This window comes from Pinus tabuliformis, chromosome 6, assembly GCF_031772625.1.
Source record: "Pinus tabuliformis cultivar Carrire ecotype Pingquan chromosome 6, CPIR1, whole genome shotgun sequence".
In the NCBI taxonomy this organism is placed as follows: Eukaryota; Viridiplantae; Streptophyta; class Pinopsida; order Pinales; family Pinaceae; genus Pinus; species Pinus tabuliformis.
The window spans coordinates 2,070,575,766-2,070,600,492 of NC_142292.1; the positions used below are offsets into that span (position 1 = coordinate 2,070,575,766).

The 24,727-nt window shown below is 37.5% G+C and overlaps 1 protein-coding gene across 2 annotated transcripts in view; it reads right to left on the bottom strand.

The window, feature by feature from the left end:
• LOC149267530 (O-fucosyltransferase 7-like) overlaps positions 1 to 24,308 on the bottom strand; it is a 53,316-nt gene extending 29,008 nt beyond the window's left edge. Inside the window, exons 1-9 of one of the 2 annotated variants that reach the window (XM_089433329.1) lie at positions 23,848 to 24,308; positions 20,549 to 20,644; positions 20,241 to 20,340; positions 20,084 to 20,151; positions 19,569 to 19,657; positions 19,259 to 19,439; positions 18,989 to 19,117; positions 18,771 to 18,904; positions 18,381 to 18,594 (exon numbers count right to left, since the gene is read on the bottom strand). In XM_089433329.1, the coding sequence (XP_089289455.1) occupies positions 18,381 to 18,594; positions 18,771 to 18,904; positions 18,989 to 19,117; positions 19,259 to 19,439; positions 19,569 to 19,657; positions 20,084 to 20,151; positions 20,241 to 20,340; positions 20,549 to 20,644; positions 23,848 to 24,066 (1,230 nt within the window). In that variant the 5' untranslated portion in view covers positions 24,067 to 24,308. The remainder of the gene's footprint in view (positions 1 to 18,380; positions 18,595 to 18,770; positions 18,905 to 18,988; positions 19,118 to 19,258; positions 19,440 to 19,568; positions 19,658 to 20,083; positions 20,152 to 20,240; positions 20,341 to 20,548; positions 20,645 to 23,847) is intronic. The other variant, XM_089433330.1, reaches the window with a different exon arrangement.
• Positions 24,309 to 24,727: the final 419 nt, after the last annotated feature.

Here is a 24,727-nt window from a genome sequence, read left to right on the forward strand (position 1 = left end):
AAACACAATGTTAGATTCCAATTATCAATACTAGCAACCTTCTTATAAAATCATGAAAGCAAGTAATCAATTATTATCAATAGAGTGTGAGCAAGGAAGTCTCTTATGTTACTTATGTTCTGATGTTTACCAAATAAGCAATGAGTAACTTTATGGCAACAAAGAGGTAGGCCACTTTAGATGTCAAATGCAAGATGCATATGCTTGCCAAACGTGAGAAATAGAAACCCAACTTTGCCAACATAAGATTTTAAACACATGAGCCTCTTATGATGCAATTATCACAATTATATCAGACTTAATATGCAAATATGATAGCCACCAAAACAATTAGATCTATGCCAAATGATCAATGCCCAATTTGCTTAAGTGACTTATCAATGTATTAGATATTTCACCAATCAATTTTATGTTAATTTAATGTGGATTTTGTCACTGTTATGAAGATATTAGAATGTTGTAGCAACACAGTGAGATAAGAAGGGTTAGAAGATCAAACCCTTAGGCCCTAGGCCTTGAAGCTCATTTACGCACTCGCCCACAATTTCTCCAAGGTCTAGACCACTTGCAACTATGAAAATTCTACTCCAAATCTCTACAAAACACACCAATAGTCAGCCCAGAAATCAAGTGATGACCGACAGAGGTAAAGACGGCAAATAGGGAAGGAGAAAGGCTACGGGAAGGGTTGTTAGGCCTACTGTGGCTCAAGGAATAGAGCCAAAGAGGCTCACGACAAGCTCTGAAAGGGTTGTCGCTTGTCTAATGGAGGGGCTAAGAGGCCCTATAAGGCTGCATCCTAGGGCTACAGAGACCTTAGAGGCCTGCCGAAGGGAGGAAAACCCCACAAAGGGTTGTTGTGAAGGAGGAGGGAGGCCCTTTAGGCCTGTCGCAAACCCTAAGAAGGTTGTGGCTTAGGGAGAAGAGGCAGTCGAGAGGAGAGGGTTAGAGAACGAGTTAAGAGGGTCGAAATGGCTGAGTGGAGGCAGGGAAGGGAGGTCGAGAGGCCTAGGGGGCTACGACTATACCTAATAGGCCTAGAATGACCCATGGCAGGCCCTTAAAAGGTTGTCGTCCAGCGGAGAAGGGAGTCTAAGGCCATTATGCCTCACGGCAGGGGTAAAACAAGGGAGTCGTGGCCCTTAAGAGTTGCGGCTAGGCTAACCAAGGGGACGGCTAGGCTAAGAGGAGGACTCCGAGCTTGGAGGCCCCAAAAATATTATGAAACCCTCGCCAAAAAATTGAATTTGCTTCAAATTTTCAATATTTGCCCAAAATTCATCGATGTTGGTCCTGCAAAAATTCTAGAGACTAGATCCTACCCTCAAGGGCCTAGATCTAGCTCTAACCCAGCAAATTTTCTTGAATCTCACCTACACAAATAAAATTACAAGTACCCAAAACCCCAATATATAAAAAAAAATCAAAACCCCAAAAATTTAAAAAATTATATACAAAAATTTTAAAAATTATATACAAAAATTAAAAAATTAATTTACAAAATATACAAATATATAGTGCTAGAAAGATTTTGAGAGATAAAAATTTTTATAGATATTGACAATGGCTTGATGTATTTCGAAAGATAGATATTGACCATAGCCTTAGCGAAGTAAGAAAATCATATAAAATATCCAAGGTCCAAACAAGGTCCACAATGTGTGAACTTGGAGCTCAAAGGCCGAAGAACTTGCAAACTCTGTATATTTCGTAAGAAAAATCGTTAGATCATATAATGAATCGGATCACCTAAGATAAGCCCAAAACTTACCAATAGAATGTTCCTATCATACAATTCATATAATATTGAAGCACAATATAGGAAAGCACATACCACAGATCAATGAGACAAAGACACCATGAATTGTACCCCAAAGTCTTTTATTATGAAATTCAAACGTTCTCAACAGAACAATGGCTTCACACCAACGTTTAAAAAATTACATCTGACCAAAGATGAAGAATAGAAGCAAAATGTCTTCTATTTATAGAGATATCCCTCCAAGTAGAAAATAACGGTTAGTTGGCTTGATCTCCGTCAAAATGATCTCGACCGTCAATAAATCTTTGATCATCTTTTAATCTCTGTTGTCGAAAATATTTATTTTTGAGGGATTTTCGAATTTCTCATTAAAACCATTTTTTATTAATTCAAAAATAATTATTTTGGATTAATTTCCCCAAAATTTTGACATTGACTTAACCACCAAGGTCCAAGGGCTTAATTTTTCTTTAAAAATTCATTTTTGCCTTGGTGGGGGACCTCCAAAATTTGACTTCTTCATGACCCATGAATATTTTTGGTCATTTTCGACTTGGAGAAATTAATTTCTCTAATTTTATTTTTTCAACTCTAAATTAATTAATTTTCTGGCTTGGGATTTATTTTTTATTTTGCCAAAAAAACTAATTAATTGACACTTGAGGAGATTAATTATTCTGGATTTTAAGCCCTCTATGGTTTATTACTTTTGACTTTGTTACCGGAGAATCCACAGTAAGAACCATTTTCTGTCAACGTTTCAAATCCCAATCGGGATCCATCATCAGGACAACTTGAATTCTTGATAGAAGAAGAGCTTAATGGAGAGATTAAGTAGTAATGAGGAGGGTAAATTAAGATGAATGTCGGCTCTCTTTTTGAATAGAAATTATTTTGATTGATAATAGAAGAGAGTAATTGAGAGGAATGTCAGCTCTTTCTTTTTTGAATAATAATTTTGATTAATTAATGATGAGCTAATTAATTGCTATAAATTATTACTATGATGATCATTATCATAATTAAAATTAATATTAATTTTTAATTAATTAATTATAATTTTTAATATTTGGTTACTTTTAATTTTAATATTAATTTTTAATTTTTATTAATTAATTTTAATATTTTAATTTAATATAAGAAAAATTGTTAATATTATTATTACTAATATAATAATTAATAATAATAATTAGCATTAATAATATTAATATTGATCATAATTAATATTAATAATACAATCCTAGTATACTGAATTAATATTTAACAATTATTAATATTTTTTTATTTAATCCTAGTATATTTTTTTTTTAAATATAATATGTGTTAGTACAATTTTTATATGTTTGCTATAAAATAGAATTATTATTAGTATATTTTGGTATAATTTGGTATTTTTATGAATAGTATTATTAGGAATTATTAGTGTAATGTATTAATATTAAAATTATTCAAGATTGTTTAGTTCTACCACATTCTCATATCACTAAGGTAACAATCTAGCAAACAAGGCCACCATTAGAAGGCGATAAATTGGGCCTAAAAAGAGGGGAGGATTTTGACTAGTATGGTTGCAGCAATTTTCTAAAACGATATACCCATTCTTTTTAATTTAGAATTAAACAAGGGAAAAAAGGACAACTCGAAAAATACTCGGGAAAGAAACCTGGCATAAAATTTGACAAATAATCCAAATTACCATGGTGCGGATCCAGATACAGATCCACTAGGTTTTAAAAAACCAAGATCCAAATACGGGAGGAAACAACAAGTACAAATAAATATAACTATATTTTTATAATTTTTAGAACTTAAAAATATGTATGAATATCTATATCTATATAATATTTGCAATACATATATTTTATAATAATAAAAATTATGTATATCAAAATTTATATTCATTATGAAATTGTTGAAGCAATCTGGACCCTTCATCCCAACAAGGCTCTTGGTCCAGATGGGTTCCCTATTAGCTTTTATAGGGATTACTGGGAGTTGATAAAGAAAGACCTCATAAAATACATCAAGTGGATTCAAAAAAAAGGTAAAATAGGTGGATACACAAATGCTACCCATTTGGCCCTTATCCCGAAGGAGAATCGGCCATCCAATTTTTCTCGCTTCAGGCCCATATCCTTATGCAACTCATCATATAAAATCTTCTCTAAAATCATAGCCTCTCGGCTTAAACCTCTTCTACCGATGCTGATCTCAGATAACCAAGGAGGCTTTATAGCAAACAGACAAATTTCAGATTCCATTCTTTTAGTTCAAGAGGCCATACATTCAAGTCATGTAAGGAATGAGAAAGGCTTCATCCTAAAACTAGACCTAGCCAATGCCTTTGACAGGGTAAGGCATTCTTTTTTATTTGCAGTACTCCAAAGGATGGGTTTCTCTTCTCTCTTTATTAATGTCATCAGATGCTGTATCTCTGGGCCTTGGATCGCCCCCCTCATTAACGGAAGACCAGGTCCTTCCTTCCAATCCTCAAGAGGATTAAGGCAAGGTTGCCCCTTATCCCCTTATCTTTTCATCCTTATGGCAGAATCATTTAGCAGTGCTCTTGATCAAAAGAGGCAGTCAGGCCTCATTACGGGCATCAAGTTTGAAAATGGCATCAAAAATATAAATCATTCTCAATTTGCAGATGATACCCTATTGCTAGGGGGGGCGACCACCATCATTGCAAGAAGATTTAAGTCTCTGCTTGACAAGTTCATGAGATACTCAGGAGGTAAAATAAATTATCTTAAGAGCTGCATTTATGGTTGGAATGTCTCGGCCCAAATGATACATAATATTGCTAACACTTTTGGTGTCCCCTGTAAGTTAGATTGGGACAGCTTCAGCTATTTGGGAATGCCGGTAACCATAGGGAAAGCAAATACTGGAGTCTGGGATTTAACACTAGATAAAATGAAAAGGAAACTTCAGAGATGGGGAACTCAGTGGCTCAATCCAGCTGGGCGACAGGTTCTCCTAAAATCTGGGCTCTCTTCCCTCCCCTTATACCAGTTCTCTCTTGCCCATGCTCCAGCATTCTCAGAGTCTTTCTCTGGCAAGGAGGCAAGAGTGAAAAGAAAAAGTTCAACTTAGTAAATTGGAAACAGGTTACTCAAAGTCCTGAGAATGGAGGTCTGGGCATCAGGTCCCCATCTCTTATGAATTTAGCATTCGGTGGGAAGCTGATCTGGAGACTTATGGACAATCAACCAGCGTGGTGGAAAAATGTCCTAGAATCAAAATATCTCAGCCAGCCAAGATCGCAAATCCTCAATGCTGAAATCCCTAACAGGCACTATACACAGATATGGAAATTCTGCAAAAAAGCCATAGTCTTCATGGCGCAAAATGTCTCTAAAGTGCCAAAAGGAGGTGAAACGGTGAACATAGGTTCGGACAAAATTATGGGGAATCCTCCCATAAACAACCTCCCAGATATCGATCCCATTCTTCGTTATCTTCACAGCAAAGGCATAACCAATCTGAGTCAAATCTCCCAATGGAATGTTTCAACTAAAGCCTGGGTTCAGTGGGAATTCCCACCCATACCCCATCATCTCAAAGACAGTTTTGGCTCTCTCTGTAGCAGCTTACACAGTATAGCTCCCACCATCAAAGGCGCAAAGGATGAGTTTCGCTGGGACCCTTCAGGAACAAACTACTCCATCAAAGCAGGTTACAGCTATCTGAGCAGCAAGGAATTCCCCACCGCAGTCTGGGCTCAGAGGAAGATTCTAAAAAGAACTGAATCAATTCCAAAGGTCAAATTCTTTATGTGGACTCTTCTCCATGGGAAAACCTTAACTGCTGAGAACCTCAAGAAGAGAGGTATTTTCGGTCCCTCCAGGTGTCCCAACTGTCAATCGGCGGAGGAATCCCTACAGCATTTGTTTATATCCTGCCCCTTCGCTGCCTACTGCTGGAACAATATCGCTCCTACCGCCCCCTCCATCTGGAAACCACAACACTCTATTGTCGACATCTTAAACATTTGGAGAAGAAGCTATCCCTGGCACATAGCGCCCCAAAATCCAGCAAGAAGAGTGTGGAACGCCATCCCGTTCGCTCTCCTGTGGCGCATCTGGATCGCCCGGAACAACTTGATCTTCCGCGATAAAGCCACCACAACTAGACACGTAATTCTTAAAGCCACCAGTCTAGCAATGGAAACAATCGCTGTCAAGCTAACTCAGAGAATCGACCCCAACAGTTTATGGACAGAGGAGAGGAACTTTATTTCGAATTTGATAGACAGGTCCAGCATCATACCAGCAACAAAGATGCGTAAACTCATTGGCAAATCTGACAATCTAGAATGGAAAATCCGCCTTACAAAAGATGAGTTCAGTAAATGGCTTCTTTCAAAGAATGCACACTCTTTATTTTTTGACGGAGCTTCCAAATCTAATCCGGGAGTCGCAGGTGCAGGGGGCATCATTATGGATCCTTCAGGAGTAATAGTGTCCTCTTTTGAATGGGGTCTGGGAAGATTGAGTAACAATCGAGCTGAAGCTCTGGGACTGTTTCAAGGCCTCTTGCAGCTTCAGAACCAAGGGATCACTAAAGCCCTTGTCTTTGGCGACTCGGCTATAATAGTCAGCCTAATGAACAGCAACAGACAAGCATCCAATCTCTTCCTCCATCAAATCATAAGCCGCTGTAAAAATATGCTGTCTCAGAATTTAAAGTGCCAATTTTTTCATGTCCTTCGATCCAGCAACCAGGAAGCGGACAAAAGAGCTAGCCATGCCTGTTCACGGGAAAAAGGAAGCCTCTTATGCAATCAAGCGAGCCTGAACCAATTCATCCCTTGATCCACATGACAGCGCCAAATTCCAAGGAGTTTTCTATCCATATGACTGTGATTCTAATGTTAAGGAGCTTGATCAAACCTCCTTCTTGCAGCAATTCCTATCTAAATGTACTTTCAGCAGAACTTGTGATTCTTACAACCAACCAGAGACCTCAGCGGACTGATTAATCAGATCTATCATAATTGTCTAAATGTACAGCAAAACCAGTCTTCTATTGTCCCAATTTATAAGAATTTATACTTGCTCTAGGACCTTACAAGCAAGCAGTAAAGGTATTCATGTGTACTGCCACAATGAAATCCAGAACCAAGTTACTTCTGTAACTCTATCTATTGTAAAATCGGAGCTTAGACTCCTCCATCTTTTTTGAATATAACAAGCATCCGATTTTGTAAAAAAAAAAAAAATTATATTCATTATATATATATAAAATTATATTCATTATATATATATATATATATATATATATATATATATGTTAACATATATATATATATATAAGAGTTAACATTAATATATAAATATAATGTAAATTATATTTATCTCACGATTTAGTTAACTAGTTAAGTTAAAATTTAATAAGAAATTCAAAAATAATAAAAGTGAGAAAACTGATTTTTAAATTTCGTAACAGATCATCTTTATGAGCATCCAAAAATAAACCTAAGGACATGTTAAAGTGAACAAGAAAATGTGGAGGTCTATACATACTTCAAATTCCAAACAGGATAACACATCAAGAGAAGCAAGATACATTCCCTACAGTCCACTACAAGGGAGACGTGTAATGTCCATGCCTAACACTGACATGACAAATGACATAAATTGGCCAAATATAGAATTTAAAAACAAACAAACAAAAAAACTTAAAATAGTATTGCGGTATATATGAGAAGGGTAAAACTCTGTAATATAAAAAGAGAAAATTTCAGAAAGAAAATACCAATTTTCTATATATATATATATGCACACACAGATCAAATCTCATCGAGTCCTTTAGGGTTACCACCTGCCTCTGTTACCAGCAGTCAATCCGCCTTCCCTCTCGAAATTCCGAGAAAAGGACAAAGTTCCACAAGGGCTAGCACCGCCATTCTTTGCTTAAATGTGTGAAAATGAGGTGAGAATATTTCTGCAGAAAAGAACGTATGCACAAACAAAAACTTAGATCCATCTTAACTTTGCATCTTTTAAGTATTGAAATTTCTTTTCGATCCCTCTTGTTGACCACTACGTGTCAACGACCCATAGCAGTAGACCCCCTTTTTTTGCAAAGGGATAGCCTAATCGATGTGTTTGTCTCGTTCAGCTATCATCATCATCCTGATTTCGAAAATGTTATAATGTAAACCCATTCTATATGTATATGATGTAAATAATTTCAGCAGATCCGTGTCATATATGTAACAACCTAGATAAAACCTACTTTTCTAGTGACGATCTACATTCTGGGAGGTTTTTTGTCTCACCTATCCATTCTCGAATGGTCGGTAGAGTTTTCCTTCAGTATTACCCTAAAGCTGGAATAGATTTTGTCGCTACGATCTTAGGCGAGTCCTAGTGTTCTAGATCAAGTCTATGTAAAAGTGATTTGGGAATAATCCTAACTATTCGGTTAGATTATTTTATTACAAATTGTTTGGTCTGCTGGGTTATATTTGTGTCGCAAAAATGAGTGGTTCATGAGGCTCTATTACAAATTAGTTTTCCCCCCTATAATGTAAAAATATGAAAATCATGATGTAAAGTGTCTTGAAGGTTGGAAAAATAATTTATTCCCTCATAGGTTAATTAATTAAATTTTCTGGCCAAATATTGATTAAAATCCTTAGCCAGAAATTTAATTAATTCTAGGTCTTATGTAAATTTAAATTCTCCAAAGGCAAAATTCGTCTGTCCTAAAAAATTAAATTTTAAAACATCTCGGGACTAGGGTAAATTAATTATTATGCTAAATTTAAAACCTTTGATCCCTAGGGATTAAGTCAAAGTCAATTTTTTGGGGAAATTAACTCAAAAATTCTATTTTTGAGTTAATTAAAATGCATTTAATTAAAAATTTCGAATTTCCCCAAATATTTAAATATTCTGATGGATGAGATTAAAAGAAATTTTAATCTTCATCAACGATCGAGATTGCTTTGACGAGGATCAATCGAACTAGCCGTTTGGGGATTCATCTTTAAATAGAAAGTCATTTATCAGTTGATCTATCCAATCTGTGAGTCGTGTGCTAAGCAATAAGCTCGTGTAATTTTTTTTTAGATAATAAAAAAAGACTTTGGGGTTAATTTCTATTGGTGTTACTCTTCATGGGATTACTGTAAGATGTTTTATTTTCATGCATAAATTTTCTAAGCCATTGATGACAGCTTCTGAAGAGTGATTTGAGTACAGGTATCTTGCTTAATCGCTAGGGTTTAAATAATTATTTAGATTTTGAACGTAATAGCAAGCATCTCTATTTGTCTTAATTTTATTATTATTTTCTCGCTTTATTTTGATGGTTGGATTGTGTTTTGCAGGGAAATCTTGATTTTTTTAGATCCTCGGGCATTAGGGGAAGTTTTCAATTGGACTAGCCAACTCCCGATCTGTGTTTTCTGAAGTGCCTAGCTAAATTAGTTCCGGTCTTATCATAAGATTTTATTGGTGATATACGAAGGATTTTGAGTTAAACACCTACTTTAAAATTTAAAAAATTTAACCTATTTGTGTGGAAATTTGATAGCTCTCATTGTTGAGAGCCTTAGATTATCAGATTTGGGAGCGGAGTTGAACTCATACTCCTCAGATCTGATAGATCTACCGTTCTTGTGCATAGATCTGTAATTCTTTTTTTGGTTTTCTGACTTGAGTTTCTGGGGTTTTATTTATTTTTGTATATCTGGTTTCTGGGTGTTTTTGTTTTCAGGTACAAGTTGTAAATATGAAAGAGAAATTTAATTTGAAGTCAAATCTAGACCCTGGAGGTTAAGATTTGGCCTCAAAATCATTTTGCAAGGATACTATGTCCAAAGGTTGTGAATTTCTTAAATCTGGAAATTTTCATGAGAAATTTGAAGCAAAAGGATTTAACGTTTTAATCAGAATTTCTGGAAATGTCTTATGGGGTTTTTTAGCTACCATTTATCTGAGTTTTTAGATCGGTTGGCGGGGTTTTCGTTTCGCTGCAAAAAAATCGAAATTTTTTTAAGAAAAAACCCCTTCTTCTTTTTTTCCCTCTACATCTACCTGCCATTCCCTCGAAATTTCTCCTTCTCTACTGCGATTTCTCTTCCTGCGGCCCTCCATTCTTCTACAAACCAATGTTGTAGTAATCGTTATCAGGATAATATCGATGAGGGAAAAAATCAGAAGAAATATCATAAAAACGGGAAAATTTGTAAAAGACAAAAATATTCATTTTTTTTCAATTTTTTTAATATCTAAAGCATCTACAACATAAAATAAATACATTGACACATAAATATGATAAAAGAACTAATATATAAGATGTGTAATATCATTTCCAGTGCTACATCACACATAACAGTGAATCATGTCCTGCATACTCAGTGCTGACTCCTGAGTCCCAACTCAGCCTCAAAATATCAACAAAAAATATAATAATGTATCTCATATCATGAGTCATTATGTCATATACAATGAAATGAACCAAAATAACTAATGTCGTTGATTTCCTCTGCCCCTCTTGCAAGAAAATGTAATAGCTTTCCCTCTAGATGTAGATGTCGGTGGAGTTGGCAGCGGACTCTGTTGTGCTCTAGAAGCTAAAGAACTAGGAGCTACAAGAGGTAGACCACATCCTCTACTGGTGACAGGGGTAGCCTGTCTAGGTTGTGTCACCTGCTCCTCCTGTTGCTCCTCCTCATCAAAAAATCGGCAATTTTTTTAATCAAGATTTTTTCCCAAAAAATCACGATTATTTCAAGTTTTCGCAATTTTTTGTGAGAAAGAACAAACAAACCAAAAAAACCGTAAAAATCAGGCAATAATATCGCCAAACTCAAAAAATCGCAATTTTTCGATATTATCACGATTTTCGGAACACTGCTACAAACCCTCGCTCTCTCTGACAGCCTCCCTTATCCCTCTCGATCTTCTCTATTTCCCTATCCGTCTTCCTTTTCCCTACTAAACCCTGGCTGTTTTTTTCTTTTCTTCCCAGTCCTTCCTTTGCTCACTGCCCGCAACTCTTCATCCTTGCATCCATGCTGCTTGTCGTTCTTCCTTCCCGTTCCCATACATTCCTACAGATTTTGTCGCTCCTCCTGCCGCCGTCGAGTTTGCTACTGCTACATTTCCCTTACCTGCATCACTTGTCTCTATCTGCGGCTCTCCACCTTCGACCCTCATCTCTCCCAGCGCCCTCATCATTGCTGCTCCATTCCTTACCCACAGCTATTCCAGTGTTGTCCTCGACCATCAAGCTTTCATCCTCGCTCTCCTCCGCAGTTTCCTCCTCCATCCCACAACTCTTCCCCGTCGAACTCTTTCCATGCGCCGCCTCTCTCTCGACCTGCACAACACTCAACAAAACATTTCGATTTCCCCTTTTACCCTTTTTTTGTATTTCGTTTTAGGGTTAGGTTTTGACATCATTTCTATTTCTTCTTTTTGTTTCTAGCCTTTAATTTCTGACTTTCTATTTTTATTTTGTTTTATATAAATTTAAAAAAAAAAACACTCAAAATTTAAATTTTGGACTTTGATTCTTTTAAATTTCAAATTTCATTTCATTAATTTTATTTTTATTTTTTTCTTTTGTTTTGATTTTCATGATATTTTGCTTTTTGTTTAAAAATAAAAACTAAAAAATACAAAAAAAAAAAAAAAAATTGTGACTTTGAAATTTCGAATAAATTAAATCATAAGAGGACCTACTCTTTTGCATTTAAAAAAATAAATTTTTATGTGGCCTATGGTCCATTAAAAAAATTTTAGTTTATTAAGGTCGTTTGATTTTTATCTTTGGTCACATGAAAAAATTTAATTTCTTCATTTTACCACATTAAATTAATTGACTAAGGAATAATTAAATTGTTAATCTAAAGTTCCTTGGTGTCCTTTCGTGACAATGATTTCTCTATTGTCAAGTGCGATTAATGTTTTAAAATTCATTAACTGTTGGAGAAAGATAAATTCTTCTAAGATTTGGGATTTAATTGCTAGAAGCTCTGGGCGTTGACATTTAATTATTCATGATCGTCGTTTTGCTACATTTATAAATTTGCTCTGGATAACTTGTTTTTATTTAGTCTATGGTTAATTCAACATAAAGGCACTGGTCTATAATCAATCTTATCTTGTGGTTGTGTCTTATTTTAATCTATCCATCTCAATTGACCAAGACTTGTTCTAAATTCATCAAGTTGTTCATCCTTAAAATCTCCTAGACCCTGTGTTCCACAGGCCCCCCTTGACTTGTCTAGGAGAGAGTCTAAAAGGAGCAAGGATTAGAGTGACAGCCCTTACTCTGAGCATTGTCATGGTGCCTAGACACTTTGTGTGACAACACCTCTCAATACTTGATCTAGAGTTAAAATGGATATACATGATTATTAATCAAATTTTGAATTTATGTGGCCCTTTTTAATTTCATCTATCAAACTCGAGATGTCTTGACAAACTAACCAAGCACTAGAGGTTGACAAATATTGACAGTGTTTTTTGTTCCCAGTTAACTCATTTCATTTTTATCCAAGCTAAGTACAGTCATCGGGTAATTGAAAGACTCGGCAAGTCTTTTTCTATGGTAGGCGCACGAGCAAGGAACAAACCATTCTTTGCATATGCACAAACACCCTATTTGATTTCATCTATCTGTAAGGATTAGAGTGACAGCCCTTACTCTGAGCATTGTCACAGTGCCTAGACACTTTGTGCGACAACACCTCTCAATACTTGATCTAGAGTTAAAATGGATCTACATGATTATTAATCAAATTTTGATTTAATGTGGCCCTTTTCAATTTCATCTATCAAATTTAACATGTCTTGACAAACTAGCCAAGCACTAGAGGTCGACAAACACTGATAGTGGTTTTTGTTCCCAGTTAACTCGTTTCATTTTTATCCAAGCTAAGCACAGTCATCAAGTAATTGAAAGACTCGGCAAGTCTTCTTCTATGGTACGCGCACGACTCGTTTCGTTTTTATCCAAGCTAAGTACAATCATCGGGTAATTGAAAGACTCGGCAAGTCTTTTTCTATGGTAGGCGCACGAGCAAGGAACAAACCATTCTTTGCATATGCACAAACACCCTATTTGATTTCATCTATCTGTAAGGATTAGAGTGACAGCCCTTACTCTGAGCGTTGTCACAGTGCCTAGACACTTTGTGCGACAACACCTCTCAATACTTGATCTAGAGTTAAAATGGATCTACATGATTATTAATCAAATTTTGATTTAATGTGGCCCTTTTCAATTTCATCTATCAAATTTAACATGTCTTGACAAACTAGCCAAGCACTAGAGGTCGACAAACACTGATAGTGGTTTTTGTTCCCAGTTAACTCGTTTCATTTTTATCCAAGCTAAGCACAGTCATCAGGTAATTGCATAGTTTTAAAAACCGCTCAGAAAAATCGGTAACCGGTCAAACCGGCCGGTTAGCTAGCTGGCCGGTCCGAACCGACCTAAAAACCCGGTCAGACCCTTCATTTGCCCGATTTTGTCCTAAACCGGCCGGTTTTAGGCACAACCACCATAAAGTTAAAAAAACATGTTTTTGACTGTGTTTGAGGGGTTTTGGGGGGGGGGGACTAAGGGTGTTTCAATGACAATGATTGGTGTCCTTTCGTGACAATGATTTCTCTATTGTCAAGTGCGATTAATGTTTTAAAATTCATTAACTGTTGGAGAAAGATAAATTCTTCTAAGATTTGGGATTTAATTGCTAGAAGCTCTGGGCGTTGACATTTAATTATTCATGATCGTCGTTTTGCTACATTTATAAATTTGCTCTGGATAACTTGTTTTTATTTAGTCTATGGTTAATTCAACATAAAGGCACTGGTCTATAATCAATCTTATCTTGTGGTTGTGTCTTATTTTAATCTATCCATCTCAATTGACCAAGACTTGTTCTAAATTCATCAAGTTGTTCATCCTTAAAATCTCCTAGACCCTGTGTTCCACATGCCCCCCTTGGCTTGTCTAGGAGAGAGTCTAAAAGGAGCGAGTAAGGATTAGAGTGACAGCCCTTACTCTGAGCATTGTCTTGGTGCCTAGACACTTTGTGTGACAACACCTCTCAATACTTGATCTAGAGTTAAAATGGATATACATGATTATTAATCAAATTTTGATTTTATGTGGCCCTTTTTAATTTCATCTATCAAACTCGAGATGTCTTGACAAACTAACCAAGCACTAGAGGTTGACAAATATTGACAGTGTTTTTTGTTCCTAGTTAACTCGTTTCGTTTTTATCCAAGCTAAGTACAGTCATCGGGTAATTGAAAGACTCGGCAAGTCTTTTTCTATGGTAGGCGCACGAGCAAGGAACAAACCATTCTTTGCATATGCACAAACACCCTATTTGATTTCATCTATCTGTAAGGATTAGAGTGACAGCCCTTACTCTGAGCATTGTCACAGTGCCTAGACACTTTGTGCGACAACACCTCTCAATACTTGATCTAGAGTTAAAATGGATCTACATGATTATTAATCAAATTTTGATTTAATGTGGCCCTTTTCAATTTCATCTATCAAATTTAACATGTCTTGACAAACTAGCCAAGCACTAGAGGTCGACAAACACTGATAGTGGTTTTTGTTCCCAGTTAACTCGTTTCATTTTTATCCAAGCTAAGCACAGTCATCAAGTAATTGAAAGACTCGGCAAGTCTTCTTCTATGGTACGCGCACGACTCGTTTCGTTTTTATCCAAGCTAAGTACAATCATCGGGTAATTGAAAGACTCGGCAAGTCTTTTTCTATGGTAGGCGCACGAGCAAGGAACAAACCATTCTTTGCATATGCACAAACACCCTATTTGATTTCATCTATCTGTAAGGATTAGAGTGACAGCCCTTACTCTGAGCGTTGTCACAGTGCCTAGACACTTTGTGCGACAACACCTCTCAATACTTGATCTAGAGTTAAAATGGATCTACATGATTATTAATCAAATTTTGATTTAATGTGGCCCTTTTCAATTTCATCTATCAAATTTAACATGTCTTGACAAACTAGCCAAGCACTAGAGGTCGACAAACACTGATAGTGGTTTTTGTTCCCAGTTAACTCGTTTCATTTTTATCCAAGCTAAGCACAGTCATCAGGTAATTGCATAGTTTTAAAAAACCGCTCAGAAAAATCGGTAACCGGTCAAACCGGCCGGTTAGCTAGCTGGCCGGTCCGAACCGACCTAAAAACCCGGTCAGACCCTTCATTTGCCCGATTTTGTCCTAAACCGGCCGGTTTTAGGCACAACCACCATAAAGTTAAAAAAACATGTTTTTGACTGTGTTTGAGGGGTTTTGGGGGGGGGGGGACTAAGGGTGTTTCAACCAACGTTGCAGGAAGCGCCCCACCCCCCCCCCTCCCCCGGATCCTAGGCCGGAATCGCGCCCCGTACGGAAGCGTTCCGGAAGCGCCCCAGGAAGCGCGATTCCAAAAACTCTGAAGCGCGATTCGCATTTTTTAAAGCGCTTCCTGGATTTTAGGAAGCGTGGGCCCCGAAGCGCCACGCTTCAACGTCAATCAACGACCGAGACTGTCGATCGAATTACCTGTGCCGTAGAAACACAAAAAAAAAAACCGTCGACGGCACCGTGTGTGAATGCAATACAAAAATTCCGTCAGCTAACGTAACGATGAATATGATCATCAAATGATAGGGGAAGTCAATCAATTTCCGTTACGGCGCCAGTAATACAAACGGGAACGACATTATGATTGTCCGACGACAGTGGACGGCCGACGGTCAAGAGAATTCTGGGAGGGGGGCGTCAAAACAGCGAGGGCTCTCGAAGGCGTGGGGACAGCAGGGCCGGAAAAGCTCGAAATCCCGCGAACAAACTCCCTGAATTCTACGGTATACAGATACTGAAGTGGAGTTGATTGTGATAAGAGACGGCCACGTAGAGTTCACAATTGACGCGTGCAACAGTTGGCTTGCTACCGACTATGGTGGGGTGGGAGAGCACGCGGAAGAGGAGGGAAGGAGGGAGGGGATCCGGTCCACTTCACGGGCTCCCCCACCCACCTCATCACGAGTCCCCTCATTCACAATTCTAGACTCAGCCTACACATAGCTCACTCACGCCAGCGATTCGCCCTTTTTCCCATATGCATTTGCTTTGATTTAATCTCCATTAAATTTCATTAGCTTGGTTTTTGTTTTTTTAATTAATTAATTTCATGTCAGTTTACATTGAATTTAGGTTAAGTCGTGGTTATCAATAACAAAAACATTTAAACATTTTTGAAATTTTTGATATTAGAATTTTGTGGTAAACTAGAATTTTGTTATTTATATTGATTTTTATTGATTTTTTGAAATTGATTTATAAAAATTTGATGTATGTTTGTAATAGCTAGAATATAGATGATTGTTGTACATACTAGTAACTACAATGGAATCATGGATGCCATATCTATCTTGATTTATGCAAAAATATGCATGTTTTCATGTCTTCTACAATTAATTTGGTATTTGGGATGTTTGTTTTGAGTATAAATGCAAAAAAATATAAAAATATATATATATATAGCAGACGCTTCCGCGGACGCTTCGCTTCCTAGATTTTTGGAAAATGACGCTTCCGCGCTCCCGCTTCCGCGCTTCCGCTTCGCTCCCGCTTCATGCAACATTGGTTTCAACCCTAACAATGTTGGCAATTAATGGTAATGTTAAATTCTTAAAGTAAAAGTGACATTTCCTTTAATTTTCATTTTCATCCTTTTACTTAAATTTTTAACATTACCATGAAATGACTCAGGATGTTTGAGAGTGGTTTCGACCTCATTGGATTTCATATGGAGAAACTAGAATTTTAGATTTCACTCAAAATTCAGCAGACTTAATGGTTTTCAGGATTTCATGGTTTGGGGGTAAACAATAAATGCAATTAGAGCTCCAAATGATAAGAAAAACTCCTGATCTAGATCCCATTGTGTTGGACGATATTGATCCAACATCAGAATGGTTGGAGGAGACTGAAGAACCTGTGTTTGAGGCTGATTTTGATATCGACATGGCTTTGGCGGGGGATGAAGCAGATTATGTGGTGGCATCAGAACTAGGATCAATAGCGGCATCAAGGAAAGGCAAGGAACCAATGGAAGGCACTAGTCATGCAGGTCGACAAACTCGTGCTTCCATTAGGTCCACTTCTATTGTCATTGGTGGCATTGATACTGAGGTTGCAGATCAGGCTGAGGCATCCTCAGACTCTGAACCAGATGATGTCTATGTAGCTCCTGATGATGATCTTGTGTCTACTACTAGTAGTGGTAATGAACTTGATGATTGATCATGTGTATACTGTAGACTTGTAGTAGGCCAATGGCCTCATAGCTTGCAGCAATGTTTTTGGACTTTATAGGCCATTTAGAGCCTCATTTGTTATGTATTTTGCTATTTTGTTGATGATATGTATTGCACTCGGTGCCATTTTGATGTATTCACCTTTACATGGTATATAAATGAGCAAACTTTGCATATTTTGTCTCTATTGGCTTGGAATCATGGTTTTACATCTTAAAAATAGTTTTGTTTCATTAAAAATTAATTATTTAATATATTTTTTTAAAACCGGTTCGTTTAGACCAAACCAGTGCCGGTTAGACCGGTTCCGGTCGGTAAACCGGTTCATTAGGTGGACCGGTCCGGTCACCGGTTCCGGTTTTAAAAACATTGGGTAATTGAAAGACTCGGCAAGTCTTCTTCTATGGTACGCGCACGAGCAAGGAACAAACCATTCTTTGCATATGCACAAACACCATGTTTGATTTCATCTATCAAACTCAACAAGTCTTGACAAACTAACCAAGCACTGGAGATTGACCAACATTGACAGCATTTTTTGTTCCCGACTAAACTCGTTTCATTTTTATCCAAGACAAGTTACAGGTACTTAAAAAGACTTAGCAAGTCTTTTTCTATGGTAGGCATGCAAGCAAGGAACAAACCATTCTTGCATATGCACAACCACCCCTATACATACACATTAAATAGTATATTTTCCATGCATCAGAACTCTTGTAGGCAATTAATTTCAAATTTCTTTATGCACCCTCATGATGTCACCCACAACCCATCTCGAGTAGAGATAGATATTAGAAAGAGTACAAGAAGCATTAACTATAAGAAACTTAAAGGGCCAGTTAGTAACTGATTACAAAGGACCATGCAAAACTGGGAGACTATAGCAAAATATCACAAGAATAAGAACTGTAGCTGAAAATTGGTATTATTATTATAATGACTGGCCCTTGTTAGATAAAGGATCATGACAAAGCATGCTTGGGTTCACAAAAACAGAGAGGACAACATGTTACAATAGCCAAACCTGTCCACTACTTGCCATCTTCATGTGTTACGCAGTAGTTAGTGTAACAGACGGCCACGTAAAATGCAAAGGGTTATCCAGTAATCTAAATTCTTCTTTGTCATAATGTTTTTAAAGAAATAGACAGAATTCAGAACAATGATAGACTATCATGCTTCAGAAATCAAATGTGTGAGACATTTATTCATTTTTTTGTCCAGAAATTTTCAGTGCCTTCATTAGAAACATAACAAACACAATGAAAAGCAACCAAGACATTTGTCTACCTTTCTTATCAATGTTGGAAACCGGGATGCAAGCTCAGCCATTCTATGATCACCACCATATATCTCTCCAGCAGCAATATAGATTGGGGTGTTTGGTGGATAACCAAGAGCCTCAAGGAAAATGCCAACCTCTTTTGGAGTAAGCGGACATAGTCCCTTAGCCCTCTGTTCTGTGGAATTTATCTCCTTGACCTTCCAGTATGGTGTGCTCTCTCTAGAATAAATCCAAGTTTTATATGATTATAAAACTCCATCTACTAAAAACATCTCACTAGCTTCAACTACAAACAATTGCCTTGCCTCCATTAACAACAAAAGGCTGTAAACAAAACCAATATAATCACTGATTAGCTAGACTCTAGAGGAAAGAGAAAAATAAATAAAAAATACCTTATGGCCGTTAGTTCATCAGCTTCAGCAGCTGTTAAGCCATAGGTACATCCACTGAAAGCCAGCATGTCTTTCTCATAGCGTAAATGCAAGGCTATGTATGGGCCATATGATCTCATCCTCTCAACTAATAACTGCAGGTTATATTGACATTCAATTACTGCTAAAGAAAAACTTAAATTGTAGAAAATGCAAACATGTGAAAAGATTTAGTTTACTTTTCCCATTGCTTCAATATGTGGGGCAAAACGCAAAGCATCATAGTGCACTCGGCAACGCAACTTCTGGATATCTGGGGGTAAGTTATTATTTGCAAGGCGAGAATCTGATTTGGCAGCTCGAATCACCTGCAAAACCAAGCATTTTTGTGTATTAATTAAATAGGAAGACACAGAAATCAATCATAAAACAGAGATCTAAATAAACATGCTGAATAGAAACTCCACATGAACCATCAATTTTCCACAGTCAATAAGGGCAGAACTGACATTATATTCCTGCCATAGAGGAGCTATCTCCTCCTGATAGTATTCCACGCCAGACCAACTTCGGAAATGCTTTACTGCTTTGGTGAAAGATGAGAACTCCTTTGGAAGTTTCTTTACAATTCTGACGTCATTTGCCAAAGCATTTATAAAATGCTCCTCATCAAAAACATCAGAAAAATTGCTGCAACATTTGAATTTTCCACCATTGCAAATAGTGAGACCAAAATGAATTTGCGGAGGCACAACAGAGAGTTGCCTTTCACCACATTATATCAAAAGCTTTTACACAAATAAAAAATGGTATCCTCACCTTGAGTCCTGCCAGAATGATCCTTTGTCCAGCTCTGGAATTACTAATGTAGCATTGATAATGCGGGCCACTGCGACCATGTCACAGATCTGCAAATTCAAGACAACCAATGACCACTGCCATCTTGTAAATGCATATAAAAGATTTTATTCATGAAATATTTTGAGTCTTATTGGACAAAGAGCATCTGAAAATAAACATGAATAACAGGATTGGATATTCAATTGAAAATGCAAAATGAGAATCAGAAGATAAGCATTATAACAAGATTGAAACTTGTACAAGCAAGTCATTCACATGAAAATGTAAACTCTTTCCCATCCATTCATACCAATCATTTAAAACTTAAAAGTGATAAACTTGCAGTAATCCTTTCAGAAAGATCATATGCTTCTCCCTAGTTTATTGAAAATAGCAAAAGGGGAGACCTGTATTGCTAGAGTGTATGAACAATAAGCGCAACTTTGTCTCTCTATCATTACAGGGGATAACAGATTTCAAATGCATGCACTTACACCAGCTCGCATTTGATTCAGCCCGCCATTTGTGTACACCAGTAAGTAGCCTCGAGACTCTCCAGGAGCTGTAAGTAAAGAATATTCAGATACAAATAAATATTATATCATTATACATTGTGCAATCCAAGAAGCATCTTTGATTGATGAAACCCACCTTCATATGACTCACTAGGCTTCACACATGGTTTAAAACCTCGGCTTGGTGCAGGCTTCCATAACTTTCCATAACCCGGCCATTCACCCACACCATCCAACTGTCAAGTCTAGGGGAGTGAAAACATGAAAAGATGAACAACTTTGAGGCACTATCCATGAATATTCATTTGACCTGGCAATGGACGAATAGGTGGCCACAAACATGTATTCCAATAAACTTGAAAGTGACCATTTGTTAATAGCACAACTTGAACATTCATAATATCATGACATCCAAATAAATCAGGCTAAAGTAGAATGAAGCACCTTTTGAGAATTTTGCGCCAATCTAGATAAATGTGGAGTGGTCGATTCCCTTGTCCAACTTAATTTGCTACTGCTCTGCACACCAAATTCACCTTGCTGCAAAATGAAGCTAAAATGGATGTCAGTGATATAGTTTTTGCAATCAAGATCAAGATAGATCACAAAAATCTGGGTTTCAACTTTCTACAATGGAAATGGCAATGAAATTACCCATATTGTTTACAATTGCAGAAAACATCACAAGTCATGACTGACTAGACTGATGAAATATAAGAACAGAAATGTCATTGGAGACATCTCCATGACAACAGAGGTTTGTACTCGATAAAATTTCTAGTTAGTTAGTACCAAGTATCTAAGATTGGATACGAGCTGGAATTTCTAACTGAGCTGTCCAAGTAAGTTGGCCAGACCTCAAAGGAAAGGGAAAAGAAGATGGCATTGGAAGTATGGAAAAGGGGCAATGGCCCCATTCAAGTAGATAAATGGACGCATATCAGCTAGGTGGACCAATTTTGATATGGCATGCTCCAGTGGGGGGAATATAGCATATACTATGTACCAGGAGGAACATAGTAGGCAAATTTTGCAGATCAATGTATGTGGAGCTAGTCATGAAGCAGACTGTCTATTATTCTATCCTCCAGGATATGTAGACTTTGCTTTTGGAGCACAAAACAATGGAAGGACAGTCAATATTGAGGATTTTTAAGACAGAGGTTGACAAACATCCCCATAGAAAACTGGATTCTGGACTGTCCTGGAGAAATTGAAAAGCTTCAAAGGAAACTACAATATTACAAAGTAAACAGCCTATGTTATTCTATCCTGAGATCAGATATAAGCCAGGTGAACCTTGTAGACAGAAACAGACAAGGCTGAAGTATCATCTTTGAATCAGCAGAGGCCAACAATCTGCCGTCCTATTTTGTACAGTATTCTTTTTATTAACAAACAAAAAAAGGTGTGAACGGATAATTGTACGTTTTTATTATGTATACTGATCTTTAGACTAAAAGCATCAGTTGGCATGTATTCCATACGAAATATCCAAAAACCAGATCTAATTGTCATCCCATTTTGTACGATGTGTTTCTGTTATTAATATAAACACCCTCTTCTAATTACAGGAAAAAGGTGTCAACAACTAAAGTTAAATTTTTACTATGTATAATGATCTTATAATAATACCATCACTTGGCAGAGTCTAGATCATCTAAAACCTGGGCCTACAGGAAAAAGGTGTCAACAACTAAAGTTAAATTTTTACTATGTATAATGATCTTATAATAATACCATCACTTGGCAGAGTCTAGATCATCTAAAACCTGGGCCTAGTATGCTACTCAAGGTTGCAACCCTTAGGTAGCAAGTGCCATTATGTATAATGGCACTTTTTTACTTTTTTCATTATGTATAATGATCTTATAATTTGACACGTAACCATCCATACTTAATACTAACAGATCAAAATCCAAATCGAATAGGAGATTGGCAAGTACCATCCCATTTGTACAATCGTTTGGTTTTATTATAGAATAACTTCTTTAAATTACCAGAAAAACGAAGTGTACCACTAGTTTTACTCTTACTTTTTGATAATGATCTTGTAGCACAAACATCACTACGAGGGTATTCATACTTCATAGAACAAGCCAAAAACCAGATCCAATTGGAACTTGGCGAGTGCCATCCAATTTTGAACAGTATTTTGTGCTTTTTTAATATAGATGTCCTCTTTTAATTAAAAGAAAAACAAGGTCTAGAGTCTGGACTCTGAACAACTAATTTTGATTGTTTATTGAATGCAATGATCTTATAGTAAAAACATCACTTGGTATATCCATCTAAACCTGGGTCTGATATGCACCTAGAAGTGGATCTATCTAAACCTGGGTCCGAGATGCACTTAGAAGTTGAGAAACTAGTGTTGCATATCTCGACTTCAAAAATTTGATAGCCGTTTGTGTGAACTCGAGATATGCATCCTTGATCTTTGCAACCTCGACTTGTATATCAGGCCTAATTTATAAAGCTGGACCTGTGCTAGTGCCCAATTCAATTGAATACACACAATGCACCGTTACGTACACACTCACAGGTAGGCATACACACACAATTCAATTCACTACAGACAATGCAGCGTTATGTACACACTCACAGGTAGGCATATAGGCATACACACACAGTTGATGGATCAACCCCAAACCTGGGCTGTAGAAGGCACCTCACAACAAAGTTTGTGTTGAAAATAGGTTATAAAGCACAAACCTAAGCCACGTCGGAAAAACTCTGATAAAAGAGGATCCAACCTGACAGCAATGAAGGACGCCCTTTAAAACAAAATCCAAAGTAAAAAAATGACTTTCAAAATGTTAGCCACCTGAATTTTAACAGAAATGAAGCCAAGAATGGCTACATCTTGGACTTCTTGCATCAATTGCAAGACATCCGAAGCTTGCCAGGTCTCCCATATATGCATGGACACCCTAAGCTTGCCAGGTCTCCCATATGCATGGACACCCTAAGCTTGCCAGGTCTCCTATATGCATGTATATTTGAAGTTTGCCAGGATTCCTATATCCACAGGCTGTCGAAGTTGGCCCCCCCAACTAACACTAAGATCGGTATAACATGGACCTTACCTTACCCTTGCCGTACCAACGAAGGCAAGGATTTGAACCTGTGTCATCTTTATGACAAGTGCAGATGGACTACCTCCAAAGTTCTTGATAGTCATTAAACAATTTCAATTACCACTTCGCCGTAACAGCACTGCAGATAAAATCCCCACGAAGAGGGTAGAAATCACCTTCGCCGAGAGACTGGCACTAAAACGCCTCTGGGACGCAACAGCTAAAATACAAAACCCTTGGGTGTTTGAAAGAAAACCTCAAAAACTTCATCCGCGCAGTAAAAGCCCTCAGTTACCACATCTCCCAAAAAAATTAGAAATAGTAACAAGCGTGGGCAACGTGTACACATGTAGGAACCAAGGATTAGCGAGGAAAAATTCTAAAATGCTGTTTTAGCAATTTCTAGCTGGCACAAGAAATCACAATTCTCGGCATTGATATATTGACAGATCCACCGTCTAAGACGACTGAAAATAACTAGAGTTCACCTGAAATGTAAAAGATTAAAGGTAATATAACTCAAGAAACCGGCAGACGACTGCAATCTTCGCAAGATTTCTGACAACATGAACAGTGACTGAGTACAGAATTTGGAAACCCTGAAATCACGGACCAGCGGACTCCCTGGGAATCGAACCGAGACCTCTGGAAATGAGAGCGTACCTTTGTCTGCAACTTGGAGAGCTCCGAGAAAGAAGGACGAGAGCGGAAAACGGAATGCAGAGCCGGGAAGAGTTGAGTGGAGAGCAAGGCGGCCAGAGTGACCGTGAGGAAGCCGCTAATCCAAATTAAACGCACCAACATCTTGCCGACTCCGGTTCGAAACTTGTGGGTGCGACGGTACTGCGCTGTGACTGCTGCTCGCTGCATATCCGAGCCCATCAGCCAAATTCCTCTGCACAAACGTTGAAGAATGCAAAGCGCACCAACAGATTTGAATATATAGTGAAGAAAGAGGCTTTGAGGAGGAATCTGAATCAGCCTCTGGCGCGGTCTGTCTGTGGCCTTGACTCCATAAATCGACTGTCCTAATAATCTTCTTAACTAACTATTCAAACTGTCCTGAATGATTTTAACACACTGGCCCCTGCTCGTTGCTTGCCACGTTTGCTGCCGGGATAGGGTGCGAGGGAACAACAGTGACACGTCATCGAGTCGTAGTACCAGGGCAAACAATGTAGTATATCAGTGCCAGTTTTACCGCAACGAGCGACTCCACTTTGGTTCTCAGCGAATTTGATCTGCAGGACTCCTCGAAGCAACATTGTTTTAGTGGAGGGCCCCACTGAACCAAAAAATCTCGAGGACTCTTTTTTAATAGAAATTACAATTTTATGTATTAAATTAAACGGGATGGGGATGTATTTGGTTTTTTGAAGTTTCACAATAAACGCTTTTTGTTTTTGGATAAACCCCTCGCAAATAGATTATTCAGATTGTTTTTCACCTGGTTGATGTATTCAGCTTTTCTCTTGTGAACTCTCACAATAAACGCTTTTTTTTCTAGACAAACCCCTAGCTAAATAGATTATCCCAAGAACTT